The 26,046-nt window shown below is 43.1% G+C and overlaps 1 protein-coding gene across 3 annotated transcripts in view; it reads right to left on the reverse strand.

Annotated features, from left to right (window-relative positions):
• Positions 1–26,046, reverse strand: part of Epg5 (ectopic P-granules 5 autophagy tethering factor) — an 88,484-nt gene that overhangs the window by 31,007 nt on the left and 31,431 nt on the right. For all 3 annotated transcript variants that reach the window (XM_075968211.1, XM_075968209.1, XM_075968212.1), the window contains 12 exons: positions 25,784–26,043; positions 24,126–24,266; positions 22,723–22,867; positions 22,309–22,506; positions 21,440–21,550; positions 20,554–20,673; positions 18,832–18,998; positions 17,335–17,556; positions 15,493–15,616; positions 11,132–11,276; positions 6,763–6,934; positions 5,595–5,757 (listed from right to left, as the gene is read on the reverse strand). In XM_075968211.1, coding sequence (XP_075824326.1) covers positions 5,595–5,757; positions 6,763–6,934; positions 11,132–11,276; positions 15,493–15,616; positions 17,335–17,556; positions 18,832–18,998; positions 20,554–20,673; positions 21,440–21,550; positions 22,309–22,506; positions 22,723–22,867; positions 24,126–24,266; positions 25,784–26,043 — 1,968 coding nt within the window. The remainder of the gene's footprint in view (positions 1–5,594; positions 5,758–6,762; positions 6,935–11,131; positions 11,277–15,492; positions 15,617–17,334; positions 17,557–18,831; positions 18,999–20,553; positions 20,674–21,439; positions 21,551–22,308; positions 22,507–22,722; positions 22,868–24,125; positions 24,267–25,783; positions 26,044–26,046) is intronic.

Below are 26,046 nucleotides of genomic sequence, written 5' to 3' on the forward strand. Positions count from 1 at the left end.
GCTCTCGGCCACTTGGGTGCCATGCTACTACAGTGGGCAGCCAATTTTTTCTATTAAATTTGAACTAAATAAGATGGGGGAGGTAAAAAAAAAAAGAAAGTCTTTCATACACACACACACACACACACACACACACGTACATTATGGGCAGCTGTTGGAGTGAAGGAGGTACAGGTGACCGGAAGGGAAAAGTCCCAGACAACTCTCAGGAGTTGTGACAGAAGAGCACAGTCCAGCCAGAACAGGGAACAGGGGGAGATGATCTGGAGGGGCCCTAATGGACAGGCCACTGTGAAGGGTGACTTTGTCCTGTAAGTGTGTAAGTGCAGCAGAGAATGCGGAAAGGAACAGAACATTTGGAAGGCGGAGTTTTAAATCCTTCATTCTCTTTGTTTCCCCGCTCATCTAAACTTTTTTATATGCCCTACCCAGAAGCCATCTTCAGCTACCACAGCAATGACTGTAACCCATGTAAATAATGAAAATAGAATTGATCAACTTATTTAGATGAGGCCCTCATACACGCTATGCTTAAAGTCTTGAGGGGCAAAGGTTCTGCCTGTCTCCCGCAGGCATCTCTGAGCACACACGGTGTTTTACTTCACAGTAACTTGGTTATATCGGACTCACCAATGTGGCACGTCTTCACACTTTCCCACCCCACTGAAAGACTGCTTTTCTTACTAAGAATAGAGAGGAGAAGGACTGGAAGACTCCAGCTCCTGACCAAGCAGCAGGAGAAAACAGATCAAAGCAGCGTGTGGAGCCCCTCCATTTGAGTCATTTCAAGAAGACAAAGGAAAGGCTGGACAAAGCATGTCCTCTCACAAGGTTTACAAAATGGGAGGCCCTCGGTGGGTCTTTTCCACCTTTTATTTCTAGGAATGGAAAAATTGTTCACTTGAGAATAAATCAATCCTGGGTTTAGCACATATGCCCTACAATACCAACTACAACAAAAAGAGCCCATTCGTAAATCACTCCGTTTCCTCAGGGAACAGCGCTGAGCCATGAAAGGCCACTGCTGGGACTGGAGACCACAGGAGAAACACGTCTCACTTCTCATAAAACACACGCAGCTTTTGAATACTCCAAATAAGTTATACAACATCAAAGACTTGCAGACAGCTGGAAATATCCAGAAAATTTCTATTAAGTAAGAAAATGGGGTAATATGAAATCTTTGTAGATGAACCATTAAAAATTATATTTGTAAAACTGACTATAAAATGATCTTCCATGAAACTAATGTTTAGAAGCTGATCCAGAACGAAATGTTCAATTAAGATCATGGGCTCCAAAATGACTCAGACTCAGAGAGAAAACAACGTCTGTGTTAGTTTAAAGTGAGGTCTTACTGCAGTATCCGCTCCCTCGGAACACACTGCTCATCTTCAAGATGGAGCTGAAGCAGTTAAGACGAACTGGGTGGCCTGAAACACTGAATGTGAAAGCACAGGTCCTGAATGAGGGTATGAGGACTGGGACATAGCTCAGTGATAAAGCACTGCCCACGTAAAAGGCTCTGGGTTCAATCCTCAACAACATTAAGATAAAATAAAACAACACTGGAAACTGACTTCGGATGGATGGATGGATGGATGGATGGATGGATGGATGGATGGATGCTGATTGCTAACTGGACGATGTGGCCACGATACCTGGAAAGTCTATGAGCACATGTGATTCTATTCTGTAAAAGTTAAGTGAGACACTGTAAGCAAAGCACCTCAGAGAATTCCAGTGTATACAAGGAACAGGAAGGACTCTTAACAGGTTGAAAAAGGCAGTGGTGTCACAATGCAACATCCCCTCTGCTTGTCAGGAATGAGCATCAGGGAGAAACCTGTATTCAAGTGCCAGAGCCAACTGAGGTTTGTGCCCTCAGCGATAAGATGAAAGAATGACTACACCTCTTACTAGGAAACGGTTTTGGTGTCCATATTATTCACAGCCAAATATTATCCACAAAGTCCCTGCAAACAGCTAAAGAATGAGTATACCACGAAGGCGACAAACCCACAGCTCCCTACAGACACACCCATGACTATGAAGCACTGATGATACGAACACAAAGAAGACTGCCTTGATCTCGTGTGAGCCATGAGATGAACAACACACAGCATCAGCAGCACAACCCTGACAAGAGGAAGGCAGTGGCTTTCGCTGATGTATTCCAGGTATCTACCATGCACTGGAAGGTGCCCTAAATGATCTGGACAGATGGCATATACATGAGGAAAGAAAACTGTTCCTGTAGAATTCTGGCTGGCTGGGGAAAAAGACAAGTGTCTACAAGACATTAAGGACAAGCTGTCATGAAAGGAAGGGATGTCAGTCTGACGAGAAAATACAGCTTGCAACAGTGAGTGTGGAGGCTAAAAAGGACCACGGAGGACAGAAGCAGCAGTGCCATGGGGAACAGTGTAGCCACATATATTTCACAGAGTAGATAGAGTCTAAATGGCTAAAGAACAGATTGCTTGAGAAGTGGTTGAGAATTTTCAGACGGGATCCCTCCCTGTAAAAACTTCAGAAGCAGGCTGTGGAGGGCTGGTAGACACTGGAGAGTCACTGCGGGCTTCAAGCCTGGAGATGAGGCCGGAACTGAGACTAGAGGGCTGAATGGTGAAAGAATGAACAATAGAGAGAGGGCTGTAGGCAGAGGCTCGCGGTAGCTCGGAGGGACATGTGGTGGGCCACTGGGAGGCAGCAGCAAGAAAAACAAAGAGAAAGAAGTCACTGTAAATTGGCTCCACAGGCCAAACCAATATATCTGGAAAGGAACAAGACAGAAAGCATGGTATGTGGTATGGGGAAGAAATAACAACCATACTAGGCTTTCATCTTGGAGACCAAGTAGGCGGGACTGTAGGAAGAGCAGGTTTGGGTGGTAAAACGAGATCAGTGTGGGACCTACGAAGTTATCTAGAGGTGGGCAGGTAGACTTCCTTGGCTAGCCTCATCAATACGCCCAAACTTCACCGCTGTGGGCTTCCACTTTATTCTGCCTTGCTCTTAGCTGCCAATGAACACAAGAAAAATAATTTTATCTTCAATTCCTAAAAATATCAACCAGCAAGTACTATACAGAGACAATCAGGAATTGTTATATAACTATCAAAATGAATTATTTTCAAGTTTCAGATTACAGAGTTGTTTGCTATGTGCATGCTTTACTTCCCCTGGCACATCCGCATTCTCAAGCAAATTTGAGACTGGAGACAAGAGTGACACAGGAGATCTGAAGGGAAATTCTCCGCTTCTGGGTTTTCCCAAAGTGAACTACAGGCAGGGCACGGGTGTGTGACCAGCAGGAAACTAGAACGTGCTTTAAGAGAATGGGAGGATTTCTAATGGAGGTACGTACAGCCACCAGACAACAACTTTCCCAAATTCTTAAAACACCTTTGCCCTTTTTCCTTTCTTGTATGGGTTTTCCCCACAACCTCCCCTCTTCAATTCTCTCTTGAAACAAGCTCTTGTTACACAGCTCAGGTTGGCCTCAAAAACTCCATGCTCCTGCCTCAGCTTCTCCACTGCACCTGGCCTCCTCTGAATGCCGCTGCCTTCGTCCCCCACCTTCCTTTATTCTAGTGAACTCTCTGGCCCTCTTTTATTAAAAAAATAGCAACACCCATTCTTTTGAGAAAGAAGGCACAAGGACGTTGGCGAAGCTATGAATGTCATCTATCATCTTGCTGACTTCCCTGCAGTGGAAAGTTACTTTGAAGATATTTTTAGAATACCTTCATCTCAAAATTAACTAAACACGGAATTACAAAAGAAATTTCAATTCAGGGGTTCAGATATAAAAAACTATGATCTCATTTTCTGGAAAGAAAGAGGTGAGTCACTGTTGGCTCAGGCTAACCCTGCTCTTCCTGGTGCTATTATCCACTGCCAGACCCTGGGAGTTCACAGGCCAGAGCAAGAAACCTGTTCCTTTCACCCAAGCACTCAGGAGGAGAGGCAGGCAGATCTCTGTGAGTCTGAGGCCAGCCTGGTCTATAGAGCGAGTTCCAGCACAGCCCCAGTTGCCTAATTATATACCCTATCTCAAAAAATAAAAACAAACAAAACCCTGAGCTTAATAATAAAATATCTCTCTTTATTATGACCAGCTATAGCTCATCTTCCTATCCTGTCTAACTCCACCCTAGGCTAATGACTTTTCTCCAGCTTCACAACTTCAGCCAATTTACCAAAAGGTACATACCTCTACCCTGTTCTACAGCACTGGAAACTAAGGGAAAATTCACTGAAAGAAAACTAACTTTTGTTAGACTCTTTGGCATCTGGCATGCTTCAATACAACCTGAGAACATAAGCTGAAGTTATCTTGACTTACAGGTCAATCCTTTAACATTAGGCGCATCCAATGAGAACAAAAAAATCTGAAATAAACTTCAAAGGATTGGAAAATACAGAAGTCTAACAGGTTATTTTAGAAAAGATATTTTACATGAAAGCAATAGAAAAGAAACTGGTCCAGGGAAATGTGGATCTGAAAAGGAAAGTGTGGGGAAGGGCAATCAAGAATGAGCAAATAGCTAGGCGGTGGTGGCGCACGTCTTTAATCCCAGCACTCGGGAGGCAGAGGCAGGCGGATCTCTGTGAGTTCGAGACCAGCCTGGTCTACAGAGCTAGTTCCAGGACAGGCTCCAAAGCCACAGAGAAACCCTGTCTCGAAAAACAAAAAATAAAATAAATAAATAAATAAATAAATAAATAAATAAAAAATATAAGAATGAGCAAATAAATGACTCAATTTTCAAAGCCAACAAAAGTATGGTCATGCAAATGTAATTAGGCAGCAGGCATGCCATCTCTAAACGTCCCTTCCCAGCTCAGCTACTACTGTTGAGAGCAGCTGCAAGGGGGAAAGGTACCCCCCCCATTTGGAAAATGAGCATAATAAAGTAAGCTATAGAAAATGTTTAGACAGAGTCTGGTGTGAAGTAAGCGCTGCACAGACTAGCTTAGGCCCAGTTTCCATTCTGAACTAACGATATCTCAGAACAAACTTGTCTATAATTGGTGTAACAAGATGGCAGGCAGTTGAAATTTTAGACAGATTACAACATATCTCATTTACCTACTGGAAGCCCCACTTCCCATACTTGTCCTCAGTAGCGACCTGCTGCCCATACCACCAGCATCAGCCCTGTGGTCACTTGCACAACCTTCCCCATGCGAACCATGATCACTGTTCCAGAACACCTGAAACTGACTGATCTAGCACTGGGCCTAGACAGCAACACAGAAATCCACTCCATTATTTCCTCTAGCGGTACCCAAAATACGAGCATCAAAATCTTAGGAGGAACAAGCTGAAGCATCTGGAAACCTTCCAAATGACCTTCCTCTTCTTGCAAGCCACAGACTTCTGGACAAACAGAAGTTTTCTGTTAGCTGTGGGAAATTGAGGACAACTTATTTTGCTCTCTGTGTATCTTCATTCTCCCTCAAACTCTAAAACTGTTTTGGAACACAGGACACATGTTCTCCTTCTTTGGATCTTTCTCATCAAAATGCCAATGTAAGGGACTCAATTAAAATTCTCTAAATTATGAGGAAATTAACAATCTCACCTGAACTGTCACAACTGCGGCTCCTTGGCATTTCTTACCACCACTGCCTCTGCACTCCAAATGCAGGGTGGTCTGCTCTTCTCGGTTAACATACTGCTTGGGCATCGTCTCCAACAGCTCACCATCCAGGGCAACCTGCTGAGACTCCCTGAGAGCTGCCGTCCTGAAAAGCAACCCAGTGTGGAAAAGAAAAGTCAAGAAAGGTTATATAAACAGTGATCAAGGGGTTGGGAGTGGAGAGATGGCTCAGCACTCCAGAGTACTGGCTGGTCTTCCAGAGGACCTGGGTGTAACACTCAGCATCAATACCCAGCATCCACATAGCGGCTCACAACCTTCTACAACTTCTGGTTCATACCCCATTACCAGGAAGGGGAGTACATAGCATGTCAATAATATGTCAGCAGACAAATACTCTTGTATGCATATAACATACAAGCATCAAATGCCAGAATCAAATGTACCCAAAGAAAAACTGTCAATAAAAGAAATGATTCACAGGGGATTTGTAAAACTAAGCTTGTTTGTTGTTAATTAAAGAGTCTTGCCCATATATATTCCTCAAGAGCGCAAGTGAGAACCAAACCTTAAACAGGTGATGATTCTGAATGTACCGTGTGAACTCCAAACAAATGATTTCTCTACCCCTTGACCATTGACGTATGTCAATTTTCTAAAAACAGAGGGTGGAGAGCAAAGCAATGATACAAGAACATAAACTTCATGTTGTCCCTTCTAACACCATCTTTCCGTATCAGACAGTTTTCTGAAATCATAAAATGTCTCATCCAGAACTAAACTCAGGAACAACCCCACAGGAAACACGTGACTAACAGTGTAAGAGTACCACATGATATGGAATTAAAAACTGTCACAGGGACTGGAGCGCTGGCTCAGTAAGAGCATGTATTATATTTTTATAGCACCCAAGTTCAGTTCCCAGCACCCATTCCAGGTGGCTCACAACTGCCTCCAACTGCAGCTGCAGGGGCCCCAACGCCTCTGGCCTTTGTGTGTGCTTGTGCTCATATGCTCATTCCCACACACTGAAGCACCAGGGGACTAGTGCAGTGTGAGGAGGCTGACAAGGGAGGCAACCCAAATACTAAATCATCACCTGACAAAGCAGCAAGCAGCAAGAATAACCCCCAAGGCCTCCTGGTATTACCTGGCGTGCTGCTGCAACAGGTTCAGATCTGTGCACATCAGCTGGGTGGTATCCTTCTGACTCAGCAGCACAGCTGAGGAAATGGGAGGCACAGGAGGCCTCACAGGGTGCAGAACAAGAGGAGGATGGGGAGCCTCGTGCTTCCGTAAGTTACTTAGAACCCTTTCTTTAGCTGAAAGAGAAGCCGCAATTACTCAGCAATGGGTACCAAGCGGTAGTGATGCACATAGATACAAAGCCCTGGTCTGTTACTGTGATAATGTTTTCAGAATAGTTCCTTAGGCAAAGGGAGCCTAGATTGACAGTTAAAGGTGGAAAGAACTACACCTTTAACCAAGTTCCTACGAGCCTAATAATAGGCTACAAAGAACTAGGTGATCGGGAGCATGGCTGGGGAGATGGGTCAGTCTATCAACTGCTGGTTATATAAGCGTTAGGACCTGAGTCCAACACAAAGAACCCACATAGAAAAGAAAGGAATAGGCCCAGTGGCTCACATCTGCAATCCCAGGGAGGACAAGGCAGAAACAGTTGGATCCCTGGGCTTTGCTGGTCAGCCAGGAGCCTATTCAGTGAGCTCCAGGCCAACAGGAGACTTGTCTCAAAAAGCAAGGAGCATAAAGACTTACACTCAAGATTGACCTCTGCTCCTACAGATGTGCACAAGCACTAACACACACATGCACCTATACAAATATACACTCTTTCCCACGCCCAATACATACAGACTCAATAATCTCATGGTTAAAGAGAGAAATCTCATGATCTTAAAGTATTACTCTAGGCAGTCTTGCATGCCGTGCTGGTTGAACTTAATGACAGCATGTGGTGACCTACTGAGCAAATTAAAGCAGCTAGCATCTGGGTAATGGATGGGATTGTTCAGAGGTATGTAGTTTAAACCACTATCCTGAGAAATAGGTGAGAAGGGAATGGGCATTACAGAATAGAATAGAATAAAAATGTAAAATCCCATCAAGTTTTGAACAGGAAAGCTGAAAGTGTTAAGGAATGAAAATGGTTCATACAGCTCTGTCTACCCTACACTTCCACAGTCGGATAGTGAGTGTGTGTTACTCACACAGCCCTGTCTACCCTACACTTCCACAGTCGGATAGTGAGTGTGCGTTACTCACACAGCCCTGTCTACCCTACACCGCCACAGTCGGATAGTGAGTGTGTGTTACTCACACAGCCCTGTCTACCCTACACCGCCACAGTCGGATAGTGAGTGTGTGTTACTCACACAGCCCTGTCTACCCTACACTTCCACAGTCGGATAGTGAGTGTGTGTTACTCACACAGCCCTGTCTACCCTACACTTCCACAGTCGGATAGTGAGTGTGTGTTACTCACACAGCCCTGTCTACCCTACACCGCCACAGTTGGATAGTGAGTGTGTGTTACTCACACAGCCCTGTCTACCCTACACCGCCACAGTCGGATAGTGAGTGTGCGTTACTCACACAGCCCTGTCTACCCTACACCGCCACAATCAATAGTGAGTGTGTGTTACTCATACAGCTCTGTCTACCCTACACCGCCACAGTCAATAGTGAGTGTGCGTTACTCATACAGCTCTGTCTACCCTACACTGCCACAGTCGGATAGTGAGTGTGCGTTACTCATACAGCTCTGTCTACCCTACACCGCCACAGTCAATAGTGAGTGTGCGTTACTCATACAACGACTCAGCATCCACATAAGCAGCAGTCTAGGGCTATGGAAGAGAAATGATGGTGCTGGGACTCACAGCTTGGCAGGAATCGCACAGTCTCAGCCTGACTCATCAAATCAAAATGTTTCTATTCCCAATAGAAAGCTCACACCAATTCCCACTTCCCTCTCTTGACCACACTACACACAAACCACCAGCAGTTAAGTGGGAACTGAAGAATGTGAAGACCAGGGCTGTCACCTCCCAAGTCCTTTCACTGAGACAGAAAAGAAAGGAAAGGTCAAGGGAACATCAAGTCAGTAAGGTGTCAACAAAACTTAAGGGTCTTCTGTGAATTCCAATGTTGTTCCAGCTATAAGAGTACATTTCCCATTCTTGGTGAAAAATAAAGTTGATAGCCATGAATTACATAAAGACATTTGTATCGTGTGCACCACAAACAGATAGAATTAGCATTCCAGAAAGGTCAAGTGCAGCACTGAGCTTGTATTTTTCCACTAAAACTACCATTCCTTGCACAGAGTTTGTAAAATTGGAGATCTACCATTTGATTAGATTTATGACATTACAGGTTATGACATTAAGAGCAAAACTAGGGGCTCTTTCAAATCCACTATAACTTACTATCAAAAAAAAGGATAACATATACTCATATTATTATCATTATTACTAATTATTATTATTATCTGTTATTGTTTTAGAGACAGGATCTCACTATGTAGTCCTGGCTGGCCTGCAACTCACTATGTAGACCAGGCTAGCCTCAAACTCACAGAGATCCATCTGTCTCTGCCTCCCAAAGGCTGGGGCTAAGACTAAAATTTCCATACCTAGTCAAGAGAATTTTTTAAACAAAAGAGAAAAAATTAAATTCAGGGTATATTTACCTATAATGACCACTCTGATCAAAACTGGTAGAAGTTATTTTTCTCAAAACAAATTTGAGAAATTGAGAAAAATAACCAGGCGGCAATCTTTCCTACAATTTCAAGTGCACATTTAATCATTTGATAAATCATATTTGATTATATAATCATAATCTTAATTGAGAAAAACCTTCAATTTATCTAGAAATCCAAGCATGGGGGGTTGTCAAATGCTAAAGACTGCGGAGAACCAAGAACTAGGTGCTGAGTGTGAGCATGACCTCTACAGCCAGACGCTGCCACTTCTCAGCTCTGTGACCTTCCGCCCCAGCTTCCCTCCATGCTGGGCTGCAGCGAGGACTGGGTGTATAGAGATGAAGCTTTGCAGGCTGCGTGAGACACTACAGGTAGGCAGCAACAGCAGCACTGGCATTTCTAGAGCTAGCCTGGTGTTCCTTGCTTAGCAAACGTCCAACACCAGGAAATAAACATCTGTATGGACAAGCTGAGGGCAGTCTGCTCTTCCTCTGCACCTTTCCTTAGCGTTCTCTGTATGTGCACATGCAAGTTTTACAATTACAAAAATGTTTCTGGTGGAAAAACAAGGAAAGAAAAGGTGGAATTTAAGAAAATGTTGGTGCTTTAAATGAAACGGTTCAGTAGAAGCCCAGAGGGTCTCTTTTCTCTTTACTCAATGAACAAATTGATTGGGCAAAGCTGAAATAAAAGAGGATTCCTGTCTCTCCATTTAATATGTTGTAATTGTAATGTTAGCAACAATTTATAATTTTATTATGTCTTACATTCTAAAAATATATTCCATAATTAATGTTAAAGGTAAGCTCAGAATCAATTTTCCATGTTTTAAAATCGGACATATTCCAGCAATTCTGTGGGTTAAATGGCCTTTGTGGCCTGGTCCCAAGTGCTAACTGATCATTTAATGCACTGTCTTTCTAGAAAAATCAACTATGAGAAACAAGCAGTCGTTAAAGAAACACGCCTATAGTCCTAGCACTCAGGGGAGCAGAGGTAGGGGATCTCTCTGGGTTTCTTGTGAGCTACACAGTGAGAGCAGGTCTCAAAAAAAAAAAAAAAGGAAGAAAAAAAAAGAATCAAATGTATTTCAATTCCATCGTAAGGGGTTTCAGATACAAAGAGTTACAAAAGAAAAGAACCAACTTCTGAATGTTAAAATTGCACACCCAAAGTAACAACATTTGAAACTACACTTTAAAAATAGTTCTGTAGTTAAAGTACATTTTTAGAGTGTTGCAGAAGAAGTGAACCATGAGCCCTGGTTCTCAGCTGCAGACAGATGTATGGCTCGGTCTGGGACAATGAAGAGTAAGCAGAGTCTGTGGGCACCTCCATGAAACAACTCTTTTATGGAGACTTGCCCTTATGCAATGCATAAGCAAGGATGACATAGGTGGCCACCTTGATTTGGAGGCAAATGCTGTGGAAGAACAGTGAGGCGGCAGGGAAGGGAACGGCTGTGCTGGAAAGGCTGAGTCCTTAGGCTGTCCTACTGCTCTGAGCCGTCTGCCTCCATGCTTCCTTCATGAGGGATAACCAATCACTACTCTTACGTATGCCATTCAGGGAGTAGGTTCTGTCCCTCGGTGGCAGACAAGAAAACATGGGAAGTTTCTTCCCAGAAACTTAAAATGTATTTGTTTGTTCTTTATTTTAACTGACTGTTCCCAAACCAGGACCCTTAATGAACAATTCTCATTGGAGAGATAAGTGTGGAAACCTTAACCCTCCAAGGTTCTGACTCAGACTTTCTGTCTTTCGAAGGGGTTGACGCCACAGGACTCACCCAGCAGAGGATCAGTGAAGTCCACCTGTGCTGAGGAGCTGCAGGCCAGCGAGTGCGACTCAAGCTTGGCCTGCGTCCACTGACCAACTGTCTCCTGAAACTCATGCTGAATGCGCTCCATATTCAAGTACTCCATCCACAGGTCCTAGAAGAGAACCAAAGCACTTGAACCTTGGGATATGAATCATACACATACAACTATGAGTTTATATCAGTGTGTGCCTCAGTTTCAATGAGGTGACTCACTAGGCTCCCAACATTAGCATGAGATGCGCTGCAAATGACCACTAACAATCTTAACAGCAGTCACGAAACTTTTTGCTAATATACCATGATTAGAAAAAAAAAATCTAAACAGCCCCACTACATGCATATTAATTGTAAACAGACACACTACTAGGCTATTAAATTATGTACACTATAAAACATAATGAAAACAGAACATTTTTAAAGTAAGATTTTAAAGTAAATACAGGAGCTAGCTTGCAGCAGTTAAGAACATATACTGATCAGCACAGGACCTGAGCTCAGTTCCCAGCACCCATGTTAGACAGCTCACAACCGCCTGTAAATCCAGCTCTGAGGGAAGCAACAGCTCTGGCCTCAGTAGGCGGCTGCATGCATGTACACATACCCTCCCACAGACACACACACACGGAGACATGCAATCAAAGATGAATTTACATTTAAAATAATAAAATTAAATCTTTAAAATGTTTTTGGTTTTGTTTTTAAATAAAGATACTGAAGCTAGGCATGACAGCGCATGCCTGTAATCTCAGCTCTCAGGCTAAGGCAAGAGGCTTGCTGCAAATTCAAGACCTCTGGTCTACATAGTGAGTGACAGCCCACCTGAGCTACAGAGCAAGACAATGCAGGATAAATTAACCTGGATTAGCAATTTAAATTAAATTTTTTAAAAATGTACAAGAAATACAGGACACAGAAAAGTATGTTAAGCTACACCACAAAGGTAAAACAACAAAAATTAAATGTGAACAACAACGGACAGAACTAGCTGGTTTCTTCAACAGATAAACTGTAAAAGGAAACAAATAAACAGAAAACCTATAGATTAAATAGGCCCATCAACCACTCTCAAAATGTGGGTCCCAATTCCAAGTGCCAAAATGAATAAAAACAAAATTTTCAGAGCTAGAGAGATGGCTTAGCCACTAAGCACACTTGTGGGGGACTTCTCTGGCAAAGGGCTTAGGTCTGGTTCCCAGCACCCATGGACAGTGGATCACAACTTCTGCACTCCAGTTCCAAGGGAGCCAACGCCCTCTTCTGGCCTCCATGGGTACACAGACTAACATGCAGACAGAATACTCATACCCAGAAAATAAAAATAAATAAACTAAAATAAATAAAAACCTTGATGGCATTTATGAGACAACTGGAATTGAATAGGCTCTAAGCCTGGTTTCCTCTATAGCTTATCTGTTTCTCTACCAGAAGTTAACTATATACTAAATCTGGAGAACGTTTGATATATAAAGATTTTTAAAGATAAGGAACACCATAACAACATTTACATCTATCTTTATTTTTAAGATTTAATTTTATTATTTTTAATTTAATTTTACACTTAATTGCATGTGTGTATGTGCATGACACACATGTGTGTATAGGAATATGAGGAGATGGGACAGTACATTCATCAAAGAATTTTTTTTCCACACAATTAAACATAGTCATTAAAAAGGGAAAATAGCTGGGCATGGTGGCACACACCTGTAATCTCACCAACCTGGATAAGAGATAAGAGAACTGCCCAAGTTGAGGCTAGCCTGGGCACACAAAGGAGATCTTCTGTCAAAAATTTTAAAAAAATACATAAATATAAAAAGAAGGAATAGTGAGTGGGCTGTGCTTCTGAGTTCTGCACTCCACAGATCTCCAGGGGGCGCTCACATTAGAACAGCACTCTATCAAACAAGAGGTCAGGAGCAAAATACACTAGCAATGTGGTTCTGTGGCTCCTGACTTACTTTCTCCTTCTGAACTTCAAATGTCCTAAGGATTCAAGGGTCTCTAAGCTTCTCAGTCAGGCATTGCGACCAAGTCTCAAATCACTAATTCCAAGCCGACTGAAAGACAGGGAATTAGTCCCACTGAGGTCCTGCTCACAGCCCTGTCCTATTGCAGCCAGCGGCGGCAGACCCTGTTCCTGTGTAGACCCCCTCCTGTAAACAGAGTGGCTCTGTCACCGTCTGCACCCATGTCTCTGTCAGGCATCCTCAGCATGGGTACAGACAGGATGAGACAGAGGCAGGTCAGAGCCTGAACTTACACAAATCTTATACAGTCGTGTGTTAGATGGTAAGCAAAGGCTGATTCTGGGAGAGAGGCAAGGCTGCTGGGAGGGGCAGCTCACTGGGAAAGTCCGTGTATTTGTCTGGGGTGGGTATGTGCCCATGAGTTCAGGAGCCCCCAGAGCTAGAGTCACCTGACATGGGGCTAGAAACTGAATCTGGGTTCTCTGCAAGAGCAGTTTGGGTTCCTAGCCCCTGAGTTACTTCTCTAGCCCGCATGATTACTAATTTTAAAGCACCCATGTTTCCACTATCTGTAAAGACTTGGTAAAGATTAAGAATGCAGAGCACAAAGAAGAAATGAGTGAGGGACAGCATTCGAGAACTTTTCCTGCTCATCGAGCCTTTTACTGTCAACTGTATTTTGAGCCTATATATTCTTTCTCAGGGTTGTGACACCTTTACTCTGTTTCCTAATCTAGCCGGTCCACTATCATTAAGCCCACTTTCTCTACCAGGCCCATTCCTGAATTCTCCATCTCTTATCTCCCTCCAGGCAGCCGCCCTAACAGAGCTCTCTTCTGAAGGCATTTCCTCTTCTCTCCTTCCTCTCTTGGTAAACAGCTCCTCCAGATAGCCCAAGTGGGGGTCAGGAGGACTAGCCATTCTTATAGATGTAATCAATTCAAAATCCTTCCTCCAGGGCTCCAGTGAGATTGCTCAGTGGATAAGAACACTAACTGCCTTTATGGTTTCCAACACCTACCTACATCAGGTAGGTCACAACTGCCTATAACTCCAGTTCCAGGGGATCTGATACCCTGTGACCTCGGAGGGCACCTGCACACACGGCTCTCTTAAACTCACTTGGGCACAGACACACTCAGAAATAATACATAACTGTTTAAAAGCCTAATCCATTTACTCAACCATTGCCATAGTCATCTAAAGATTTCAGAACAAAGCCCGAAGTCTTTGGGAAGGTGTGTGTGGCCCTAGCTGGCTCCATCCTAGCCGGCGTCTGTAGTTCTGCTTACGCTGCTCAGCTGCTACATCCTCGCCACACCACTGTGGACAGGTTGTGGTTTGGCCTGGACTAGTCTTTCATCACTTAACAACCATGTCTTCCCTTCAAACATCATCAAGCTCCCACGCATCCTTTGGAGCTCAAAAGTCACTACTTCAGGCTGGGTCTCACTGGGCTCACAGGGCACCGCTGGCATTTCTCTCCCAGTCTTGATCACAGATGTAACCACTGCACATAAGCTCCCCCTGCAGGCAGGGACTCCTTCAGATTTCTCTTACTATCTTTGGCATTAATAACCTGGCATTCAATAAATACTGGTGTAAGGAAGAGAAGGATAAAGGGAGGAAAGAAAGACAAATATATCTACTGTAGATGAAATTCTATATGCAGTGTGGAAATAGAGAGGCTTAAGGAACCAAATGAAAGTCCCCCACATCTCAGAAGCTACTAAACCATATCCAGTGCAGGGTCAGCAGCTGCCAGAATTCAGCCCCTAAATAGAAATATTCCCAAGAGAGGCCTTCTTTTCTACTTCCCTGCCTCCTTTCAGCCTAGCTCCAGAAACCTGAAGAAAACTGAGACTACAAGTTAGGGCTGAAAAAGAATCACAGACAGTGGAGTGTGGCAGAAAGAAAACCTATTAGGACACACAGGAAGTAAAGTCAAGTGGCTCCAAAAGGACAAATCAGAACTAGACACTGACAAGGAAGCCTCTCCATCACCTCCCTGTGCTGACCTATGACCTAAGTTGTAGATCACCTAAAATGCATTCCTGTGCTTCCAAGGGTAGAGATGGTGAGACATATTCAACAGGTCACAACTCAAATAAGCAAAAAGACAGTCAGACAAAGGCTTTGTTCTTCAGGTTACAAGACAGCCTAGAACAAGCTTCGGGCCTTCAGATGAGGCCAGGACAGAGCGGTCAAAGGTTCATATATACACTGACTAAACCCACCAGAATGACTGTGTGATCACCATTCTGTAACAGTAAGCAGTTTTACTACTGGATGAATATTTACATTTAGTTCAATTTACATTTAGAAATGCAAAAAAAAAAGGTATTGTCATAGTTTTACCTGCTGATTCTGCATCACTTTTGCCAGCCTGTGAATATCATAATGCTTTGGTAAAGAAGGAATATAAGTATCTCCTTTTTGAAAATTTTCATCTTCTAGCCATAATATATATACATTGAAGAGCCTAAAAGATAAAAACACAATTACATAAAATGTAAAAAGATGTGCAGTCAAATGAAGTTTCTTATATTTACTAAGGACTCTAGTACCACCATCTGAGAGTAAAGAAATGCTTCCATGAAGAAATGAGTCTAGCAGCCACTGATTCTCCTAAGAAGCTCACAGTGGGACCCTCACACACCATTAAAACAAGATCCAATGGGCTGGAAAGATAGCTCAGAGGTTAAGAGCACTGATTGCCCTTCCAGAGGTCCTGAGTTCAATTCCCAGCAACCACATGGTGGCTCACAACCATCTATAATGAGATCTGATACCCTCTTCCAGCCTATAGGCATACATGGAGGCAGAACACCATATACATAACAAATAAATAAATTTTAAAACAAAACAATATCCAACTTATGTAACAGGTTTGAAAGGGGCTCTGAGAGCCCTGCTATAGATGAAGGAGTAAGTGGAGGATATGCCTGGAGGAGTGCTCATACCACATCCTAGGATCTGAACTCAGCTTTGCTGTCCTGGTTGAGTCAGACAGAGCCAGTCTTAGTGCTTGGAAAATACCAAAAGCTAGTTTCTATCCAACTGCAAGCACTTGCCAGCTTAAGAGCAATGGCCACTCCTGTCACAAGGAAACCATAAATAAACCTGTGGATCTGTGTACCTTGCTCTCATTAAAAAGGAATTTAAAAAAAAAACTAGGCTTACAAAAGTTATGTCTTTATTTTTAAATATATTTATTTATCAGTTTGTTTATGTTTTGCTTTTTCAAAGAACAGAATCATCTATCAGCTAAAACCAATGGAATCCAAGGCATTGTTTGAAAACCAGCATGGAAAAGTAGTTTGCAGACACAGATGACCAAAAGGCAGCCTGGGGTAGCTCTGGCCAACAAAGCGGAAAACTACCTCCTTTATAAGCACGATAGGGTACCAAGTACGAGAGCTACAGACAAGGATGGTGCATGCATAGATTTTTCTTCTAGGTCCTGACTCAGAAAAAAGGATGCTTTCTAAAAATCCACAGAGGGAACTGGAGAGAGGGAGTATCAATGACCTAAAATGTTCCAAGAGAAAATCTCCTAGTAAAACTGGTTAAAAATAAAAAGGGAGGGTCCTTTAACCACTCACGGTAAGGGCTAAGAGCAAGTCCTGAGGGCCCCAGGGTCAAAGCAAGCCTGAGACTTGGGTTTCCTCACTCACCAAGGTGTTCTGTAATTGAGGACAATGCCGAAAAGCCATATTTATGCGGTCTTGCTCTAAGACAACCATTGGACTAAATTACATTTACAGGCAGAAACTATACTAACCAAACCTAGCTCACTCTGAAGTTCCTAACACTTAGGGACAGACCAATCTGTGCCCAGAATGATATGCCCCTGGATTCTGCCAAGGATCTCAGAGCTAAGAAACCCTGTATTAGTCATTTCTTTCTTTTAACAATTATTTAAAAGGTTCTGATAGTTATATGCCTACTTTGATCAATTTGTTTTGGCTTGCCTCTATTTTCACATAAGAAAGAGAAGAGTACCAGCCCTCTGGGTTATTACTCAGACTCAAACACTCAACAAAGCTACATCCAAACGTCTCATGGAAACATCTCTAGGTATGAATCAGTGTCAAAGCCACCTCCCAAATACAACCTAACAATTTAAGAGTAACATCTGAGCTCCGTATCAAAGCTAACCTCTCCAACAGATACCAGCAGATAGCTAAGCTACCTTACCTTACTAGCTCCCTGTGCAGTTCTGGAGACGTCAGGTAAGCAGGGGTCCCAGCCTGCGGCTCTGCTGCCCCTTCACTGCCCTCTGCTGGAACACGGAGGGCCTTGCTTGCAGCATAGTGGAAGTCAGCCACCTCAGTCAGGCGTCTTTTCATGTCTTTCAACAAATTGATATGCGAGGGACTTTGAAAAAACCTTCTTCCAATACAACCATCTACGGGCAACCTTAAAGAATAAGGAGAACTTAGAGCCTTTGAGCAGAAAATGCCTAAGTGGCTGAACACAGTAGTCATTCAGTGAGTTCTCTTGTTATACCTCAAAAGTTATTTTGAGTATATAAGGAAAGGGTATACAGAGTTCCCCTGAGCTGAGTCCATTTCCATGGTTCTAATTATCCATAGTCAACCATGGTACAAACAGAAAATTCCAGAAATGAGTAAGATATGCTTAGTTTTACTTTTTATTCCATTTAGTGTGTGTGTGTGTGTGTGTGTGTGTGTGTGTGTGTGTGTGTGTGTGCGCGCGTGCGTGTGTGTGTGTGTGTGAGAGTACAGGTGACATTCCATATCATTAGTGTAAAAGTCAGGAGAGCTTTTAGGAGTCAGCCTTTCTCCTTTCACTGTGAGTTTCTGGGATCCAACTCAGGTTATCGGGTTTGCATGGCAGGCACTACTACCCACTGATCTATCTTGCCAGTCCTAGCAACTTTTATTACAGAATATTGTTATACTGAGCTTTCTTTAGCAGCATATATACTAAACTAGTATGCTGTTGTAATTGTTTATCACATTAATAGTTATTCTGTTTATCTCTTGCTATGCCCAATTTATAAACTGAACTTTATCATAGGTATGTATGCAGAATATGTAGAGTTTGGTACCAACTGAGGCATCTTGGAATGTGTCCCTAGAGATAAGGGAAAAATGCAGGAAGGTGTCCTTGAAAAGAATGAAACACTACAAATCAGGGCATAGGTCTCTGTTCGTGAAGAACTCGAAATCTAACAGAAAAGAGAGGGAACCAAAAGTCCATCTGTTTCTTTATGTTTCAAAGGAATGAAGGAAGGGGCTGGAAGGAAATTAACTAGGGCTGGAGAGCAGTGCTTGATGCAGTGGACAGTCTGGGCAGGTCAGCAGTACTATGCAGCATCCCCATGCACAGCCAAGGGTTACACTCATATATCACTCCTCTTCATAAGGTCCCCTTGCGGGCCTCAGGGAGGACACATATGTAGCCTCAGCTTGAAACATCTTCTCTCCCTATACACCTCCAGAGGTTCTCTGCTGAACCTTGCCCAGTCCCCAGGTACTGTCTTTGCCATGGTAGGAATAGATAAGGGGTAAAGAGAAGTTGCCACAAGACACCCCAAACTCCATTAAGATCAAGTCTCTTAAGTATTGAGCACATAAAGAACCCTAGCTATGACTCTACTACATCCTCCACAGCAGACCATCTCAGAAGTGAGTTGATAGGAACTTACTACAGTACTGGGTACCATACCCATATTGTGGTCCAGGGCGATGAAGATATAGGAGGAAGAACTTCTGCCAAATGAGTGGAAGAAGAGGATGATCAGAAGGTGTGGCCAGAGCCTGGTGGGCCCAGCGATAAATCATCATCCTCTGCAGGGATGGGACGATGGGCAGCTTCAACTGGACCTGGGCTTTCTACAAGAGAACGGAGCTTTAGCAATCCCCAAACAAACACAATCAAAACACTATGCTCTAAAGGTAAACATTCTGTTTTCACTTATTAAAACATTTTCCAAGCTCACTAGCTGACATTTTAACCTCTTTGGCAGTACAGAGAAGACCCCAGAATCAGCATCTTCCTGAAGAGTCATCTAAAGCATGGGGAAGGAGCACAGGTGAGAGCATTTGCTCAGCGTGCTGGAGGCTCTGAGTTCAATCCCAGCACTGTAGTGAACTGAGGCAGAGAAGCAGGAGGATCACAACTTCAATGTCATCTTCAACTACATCATAAATTGGAGAACAGTCTGGGAATACCTGAGACCCTGTCTCAAACAAACCAAAAAAAAAAATTCTAAAACTAACCTCATGTCCATTTCTGAAATTCCTTTGCATATAAAATATTATACTATCTTCCAATCATGACATGGTTCTGGCATTCGTGAACCCACATCAGCTATAACAGCACACAAATGTGCATAATATGGGTTCTACTGCACCCTATCATCGAGGGAGGAGAGACCCAGAAGGTCCATCCCTCCACGTGGATGGAAGGGGAAGAGAGAGAAAGCTGGGGGTGGGGGGAGTTGGTTTGGATTTTTTTTTTCCTTCTTCTTCAGTTGAACTAACTCCTGCAAGGTACACATGCTCCTGTAAGTAATCCTAATTAAACTTATTGGATCACGGGGAGAAGAAAGGACGGTAAAATGGAAAGGAATCAGCTGGGAAGCAGACGGGATCCACAGAATAGAAGGAAGATAAGAATCATGGAAGGAATATTACCAAAATATAGTATAGGTACAGATGAGACGTCCATTATGATCACTAGAACATGCTAGCAACTTTAATAAAATCTTAACTTCATAAAGCAAATCAGTCAGATGACAGAGAACCAAAAATGAATCTGTCAAATTTTATCAATCTTGAAAGTCTATATTCTGTTTGTTTTGTTTTTGTTTCTCAAGACATGGTTTCTCTGTGTGACAACCCTGGCTGTCCTAGAACTTGCTCTGTAGACCAGGCTGGACTGGAACTCACAGAGATCCTCCTGCCTCTGTCTCTTGAGTGCTAGGGTTAAAGGAGTAGGCCACCCACTGAAAATCTATATTTTAACAGGGCTTTTAGGGACTGAAGAATTCCTTGACAGACTCTGAAACCTGAAAGCAAAGCCTCTACCACAGTCCTACAGGAGATCTCTGGATTGAACCATTAGCCCAGGCTATTCCACATGCTGGTCACTGCAAGTTTTCCAAAGAAACTCAAAGACTCAAAATCTCTGAAGCAGGCACCAGAATCTGACTTTTCACAAGGTTTAACGAGGAGTTTGGGGTATACTTGGGCACAAGAACAACCACTTCACGACAACAGCAACCCCCTACATTCAGACTAAGATGGCAGTCCTCTGTGACAGGGTGGGGACTTGGAGAAGCCAACAGAGCCTTCGGTTCCACAGGATTTCAGATGCTGAATAGAGTATGGCTCAGCTGAGAGTGTAAGCCACCTCCAGTAACTCAGTTGCAGGACACTACTGTACCTTTAGAGCTTGGTCGGGGGTAAAAGCATTTATAACCAACTCCCCTTCGACAACTCTTCGGAGCTGAGAGTCCTCTTCAAAGATGGATTCCATGTTCAGCACAGTCCATGCAAACCAAACCTACAACACCAAGCAAAAGGGAAGGAAAGAATCCACTAATTCCAATTGATGAACATATCCTCCTTACAAGGTTAAATCTTTTTTAGGATTGAAGGTATGGTTCAGTGTACAGCATTTGCCTAGTGTGTGCAGGTCCCTCAATTTGATCTATAGCATTGAAAAACACACACATACAGACATCAGGCAACAAATACTGAGCTTCTAAAGTTCCTATGTATTATTAAGTTAAGTGAGTATGTTCTTGTCACATGTATACAATTAAACAAAACAAGTAACTGGAAAAATGCTAAATTCTTCTAGGGGTAAAATAATGAGGACTGCATTTGGGGGTGGAGTATTCTAGAGCTAGGCAGGAAAGATGGCCCATCAGAGTCTCAGTGAGGCAGAAAAGCAGAAGTAGAAAGTCTACATAGAGTGAGGAACTGGTGTCGACTCAGTTCCCAGGAGAACAGGCTAATAGACTGCAGGATCCTACTGGGGCGTAAGGGAGAGAACAGCTATGACCTTACGCAGCCTGAGATGGGCAGTGTGGCCAAGGCCACACACTGAGTGCTGACTACGGTCTGTTCTGAGTACTGCACATATACTCAACTACAGCCCTGTCTGAGCACGAGGACACTGAAGGCAGAGATAAAAGCAAGCTGCCCAAGGCACAGAATCACTCTGAAACCTGGGCCACGTACCCCCAACACTTGATCTCTCTCCACTCAGCCCCCGGCCAGCTTCAGTAAGGATGGTAACAAATGGCCCTCAGTAGACGGCATACCTGCGTGGACATGGACAAGCCCTCCACGAAAGAAGGTGTGATGTTGCCTGCCACAATCCAGCTCACCAGCGAAGAGAGCAGACTCCGGTCACAGTGGTAACCCAAAGCATTCTACATGGGGGAAGAGGAGCAACAGAGTCTCTGAAGACCCTATCATTGACTCTTCCAAGAGTATTAACAGTTACCTCTACATTGGAAGATTCCAACAGGACACAGGTTTCGTGGTGTTGCTGAACTCAGTTTCAAGTGTTTCATTCAGAATTTTGTCTCTATGTTCATCAGGGAAATTTGCCTATGATTTTCTTTTTTTATCATCTCCTTAACTGTTTTTGGTATCAGAGTAACACTCCTTTTCATTTTTTGGAATAGTCTGGAGGGCATTGCAATTAGTTCTTTAAAGGTCCAGAGAGTAGATCAATGACCCAGTCATGAGCAAGTGCATGATGTACATGTATGAAAATACTATCCTGGATGTCATAACCATGTATACACTAACTGAAAAAGAAATTTAAGAATGGGACTGTCTGATGCAGTAGTCCCAGGGTGCACCATGGGAAACTATAATGACGTCTGATGCAGTAGTCCCAGGGTGCACCACGGGAAACTGTAATGAAGTCTGCTGCAGTAGTCCTGGAGCAGACCAAGGAAACACACAATGAGCATTACAGAACCCCAGTGTACTCACTCCTCTATGCAGTCCCTGGGATATAGCCAGTGGACTATGATTACCGAGATAAAAACAACTTTAAAGTGTAATTTATAATAAAAAAAATGAGTTGCCATAGATTATTACCAGGAATTGTATATCAGGAGACCCTTTTAGCAGCTAATATCTAGCCAACGGCTGAAACATATTTTCTTGCAGTTACCTTGTGCTGTTGGTAGAGCAATTTCTGCACACAATCTTCCTGCATCAGGTGAAAAGCTGTTTTACACAAGTGGTCCATGAGGAAGAGAATGGGCTGTTCTCGGTACCACAGATGCTGGCTTATGAGAGCCTGGACCCAGAACTCTAACACAGCCACAGGACCTACTTCATTAGGCTGCATGCTCACACATATGTGTGCCTGTGAAGAAGTTCAGGTGATGTGGAAGATTAACAACCTCCCTCCCTCCCTCCCTCCCATTGTTAGAACACATGCAAATACTATCTTCTTCCACAAAAGGCCAACTCTAACAGCCTTCCTGTACCAAGAGATTGGCACACCCATGTCATAAGAGCTAACACCACAAGTTCTGTGGGAAGAGGAGGATCATATTAAGGGATTTGTTAGGGCCCTGACCTGGATCATGCTGTTAAGAAGCTTCACGTTGTCCCCGTGGCTGGTTCCTGTCAGATGCTGTGCCACTTTGTGGGTGACCTGCTGCGTGACCCCCTGAGGAACACCACTGTCCAAGTGTAGGAAGAGGAGAAGGTTCGACATAAATCTGAAGAGAGCAAAGGATCACACCCTTTACCTTCCAATCAGGCAGAATTGCGAGTGGTCCTGTGTGGGTTTTGTTAGTTAGCTTTGCTATTCTCTGCTGTCTGAGACAGGGTCTCATGGAGCCCAGCTAGCCTCTAACTTGTTATGTTGCTGAAACCGCCCTTCAACACCAGACCTCCAGAAGTGCTGGAATTATAGACAAGCACCAATGTAGCAGATTTGGGGCAATGGGTAGGTGGTGTTTAGGGAGGGAGCAAGAGCTGTAAGCATGCTAGACAAGTGCTCTACCACTGAGTTATATGGCCAGAGCTCTTTTCTTTCTTTTTTTAAAAAGCTGAGCCATTCTTTATGTATACAGTGTTCTGCCTGCATATATGCCTGTGAGCCAGAAGAGCGCACCAGATCTCGTTACAGATGGTTGTGAGCCACCATGTGGTTGCTGGGAATTGAACTCAGGACCTCTGAAAGAGCAGTCAGTGATCTTAACCTCCAAGCCATCTCTCCAGTGCATACACACACACACACACACACACACACACACACACACACACACACACACACACACACCAGAGCTCTTTTCATTAACAGCAGATAATTACTTATGAAGAAACAGAAAAATGTTAAATTGGTTCCATTTTCCACCATGTTTTTTAGGGACTCTGATAAACCTCTCATAACAATAAAACTAGAATCATTAATCTAAACAATGTTCATTAACCATATTGTAAACAGGAGTACAGAAATTTTCTGTCTTTTTAAAAAAAATAAAAATAGCCAGGTGGTAGTAGTATATAGCTTTAACCCCAGCACTCAGGAGGCAGAGGCAGGTGGATCTCTGTGAGTTCAAGCCCAGCCTGGTCTACAGAGCGAGTTTCAGGATAGGCTCCAAAACTACAGAGACCCTGTTTTGAAAAACAAACAAATAAATAAATAAATAAAACAATCAAAAAAAAATACTATTAGGAGGCAGAGGGATGGCTCAGCAGTTGAGAGCATGTACTACTCCTACAAAGGAGACAAGTATTATTCCCAGCATCCACATCAGATATCTAACAGCCAGCTCCAAGGGATCTCTGACACCCTCTTCTGGCCTCTGTTCCTCTGTATGCATGTGCCCATACCGCCACACAGACTCACAAAGTACATAAAATTAACAATAAAAATAAATCTTAAAAAAAGACAGACTTTTAATTTACTCTAGAAACCAGAAAACGTCATTTCTACTTGCTGGGATATTTCTGTCAGCAGAATATACTCACTGCTCATTCTTCAGAAGGTAATACTGGCAAGGGTAGAACATGGGTAGAATCTTATCCAGAACATGGACCACTGCTCTCAAGTGCCTTGATTGGACCAGCATTCCCAATAGAGGGATTCCTTCTGCACATAACTTCTCAATGCTACAGAGGAAGAAAGGGAAAGCGAGTACTCAATCACTCGTTCATAAGGCCGTATCCCTCCAGTGAAATGCAAGCCTACAGGACCCAGATTCTCTCAGTTCTCTAACATTTTTATGACTAACCTACACACAGAATTACTACAATCATAACTTAGGAATACAAAGAGTTCTTAAAAGTCTCATCTATATTTTCATCTCATTAGATGAGTAATTTGAAAGCATTGTGCTCAAATTTACATGATATCCCAGGAACAAGATGAGAACCCACAGTTGGCCTGACTCAAGTGTCCCAGAAGCTACTGCAGCCAAGGGGAGATTGTAAAGCAAATTCAGTCTGTCAGCTTAAACTGCAGTGTGTCAGATACATTTTCTTTTCCTTTGAAATAATTTCAAAGGAATAATATAGATAGATTATTTTTCTTTCTTTTCAGAGGATATATATATCAAAGTATTGAACAGAATAAAGGGCTGGCCACTTTAGGCCTGTGTCCAGCTCCAGGGATCCATAGACTCTGGCCTACACAGGTAGCCACACACATTATGGCATACACATACATATATATTTTTTAATTATATAGATCTTAAGAAATATGTTTTAAAAGCAGTGTTTTAGCATGACCATGACCCTGGGTGACTTTCTATTATTGCCTGTATTCCCTATAGTGTTACATTTGTGTCCATCTAAGTCTGTCTATTCTACACCCAAGAGCCAGCCCAACTGCTCTAAGTTACTTCTCTTCTACTCACAGCCTGTAGCTATGGAACAATTCCAAAGGGAAACTCATATTCTCCTTCACTCCCATCAGTGGTCAGTATGTACAAAAAGAACCCAGCAATGACTAACAACTACAGTATCAGAATGGATACAGCATCCAGGGAAATCATGAAACAAATTAAAAAACTATAGTCAGAGAAACAGACCAGACACTATTCTGAGAATGTAATGAGCATTGTGAGGAACGCACGCTCCATAAAACCAGTCAGTACAATCATTTCCATCTCAGGGGTGAGAAACCTGGGGCTAAGAAACTACCGTGGCACTAGAGCTCTGGGAATAAAGCAATGAGTGCAATCCTAATAACCGCCCCCTTCTCTAGAACAATTCTAGATCAAGCGCGCTCTCACCTACTTTCACATTTGTCCTACCACACGGCCTTCCCTTCGGCCCCAGTTAAGGGTATCTCTTATTTTCCTCATCTCACCTCCTCCCTATAAGGTAGCTGCACCTATACTCATCCATTCTACCAGCATTTTTAAATATGTGTACAAGTTCTATAGACATACAAAGGAATATGAAAAGTCCCTACCTTCTACAAGGAAGCTTTAGATGCATTAAAACTATGTATTTGTTTTGGCAAATAATCAGGAATGAATTTGGGCATTATTTCTCCTTTTATAACAAAGCTCATTATTTGACCCTAATTAACACCTTAATGAAGGTCTCATGATTGGGATGTAAAAACATGAGTTTTTAGAACTTCTACCATCAGAGTACCCTAGAGGTTCAGCATACAGTACCTGTGGCCAACAGCTGTCACAGCTAAGGCAAGATAGCAGCCAATGGGCATGCCTGATTTCACAGCCTTCAAGAGAGGATGAAACACAGATGACTCTGTCATGTCAGGTACCGCGCTGGAGAAGGGAACAACTGGACAATTCTGCTGTGTTCTAAAATCATTTTTGTGTAATTTTAACCTCAAGATCAAATTCCAGGCCCACTGGTTAAATGAGGTCTCAGGAGTCTCTCCATATCGAACAATACTGGCCAGATAGGAAACCTA

This window comes from Microtus pennsylvanicus, chromosome 4 (assembly GCF_037038515.1).
Source record: "Microtus pennsylvanicus isolate mMicPen1 chromosome 4, mMicPen1.hap1, whole genome shotgun sequence".
Lineage (NCBI taxonomy): Eukaryota > Metazoa > Chordata > Mammalia > Rodentia > Cricetidae > Microtus > Microtus pennsylvanicus.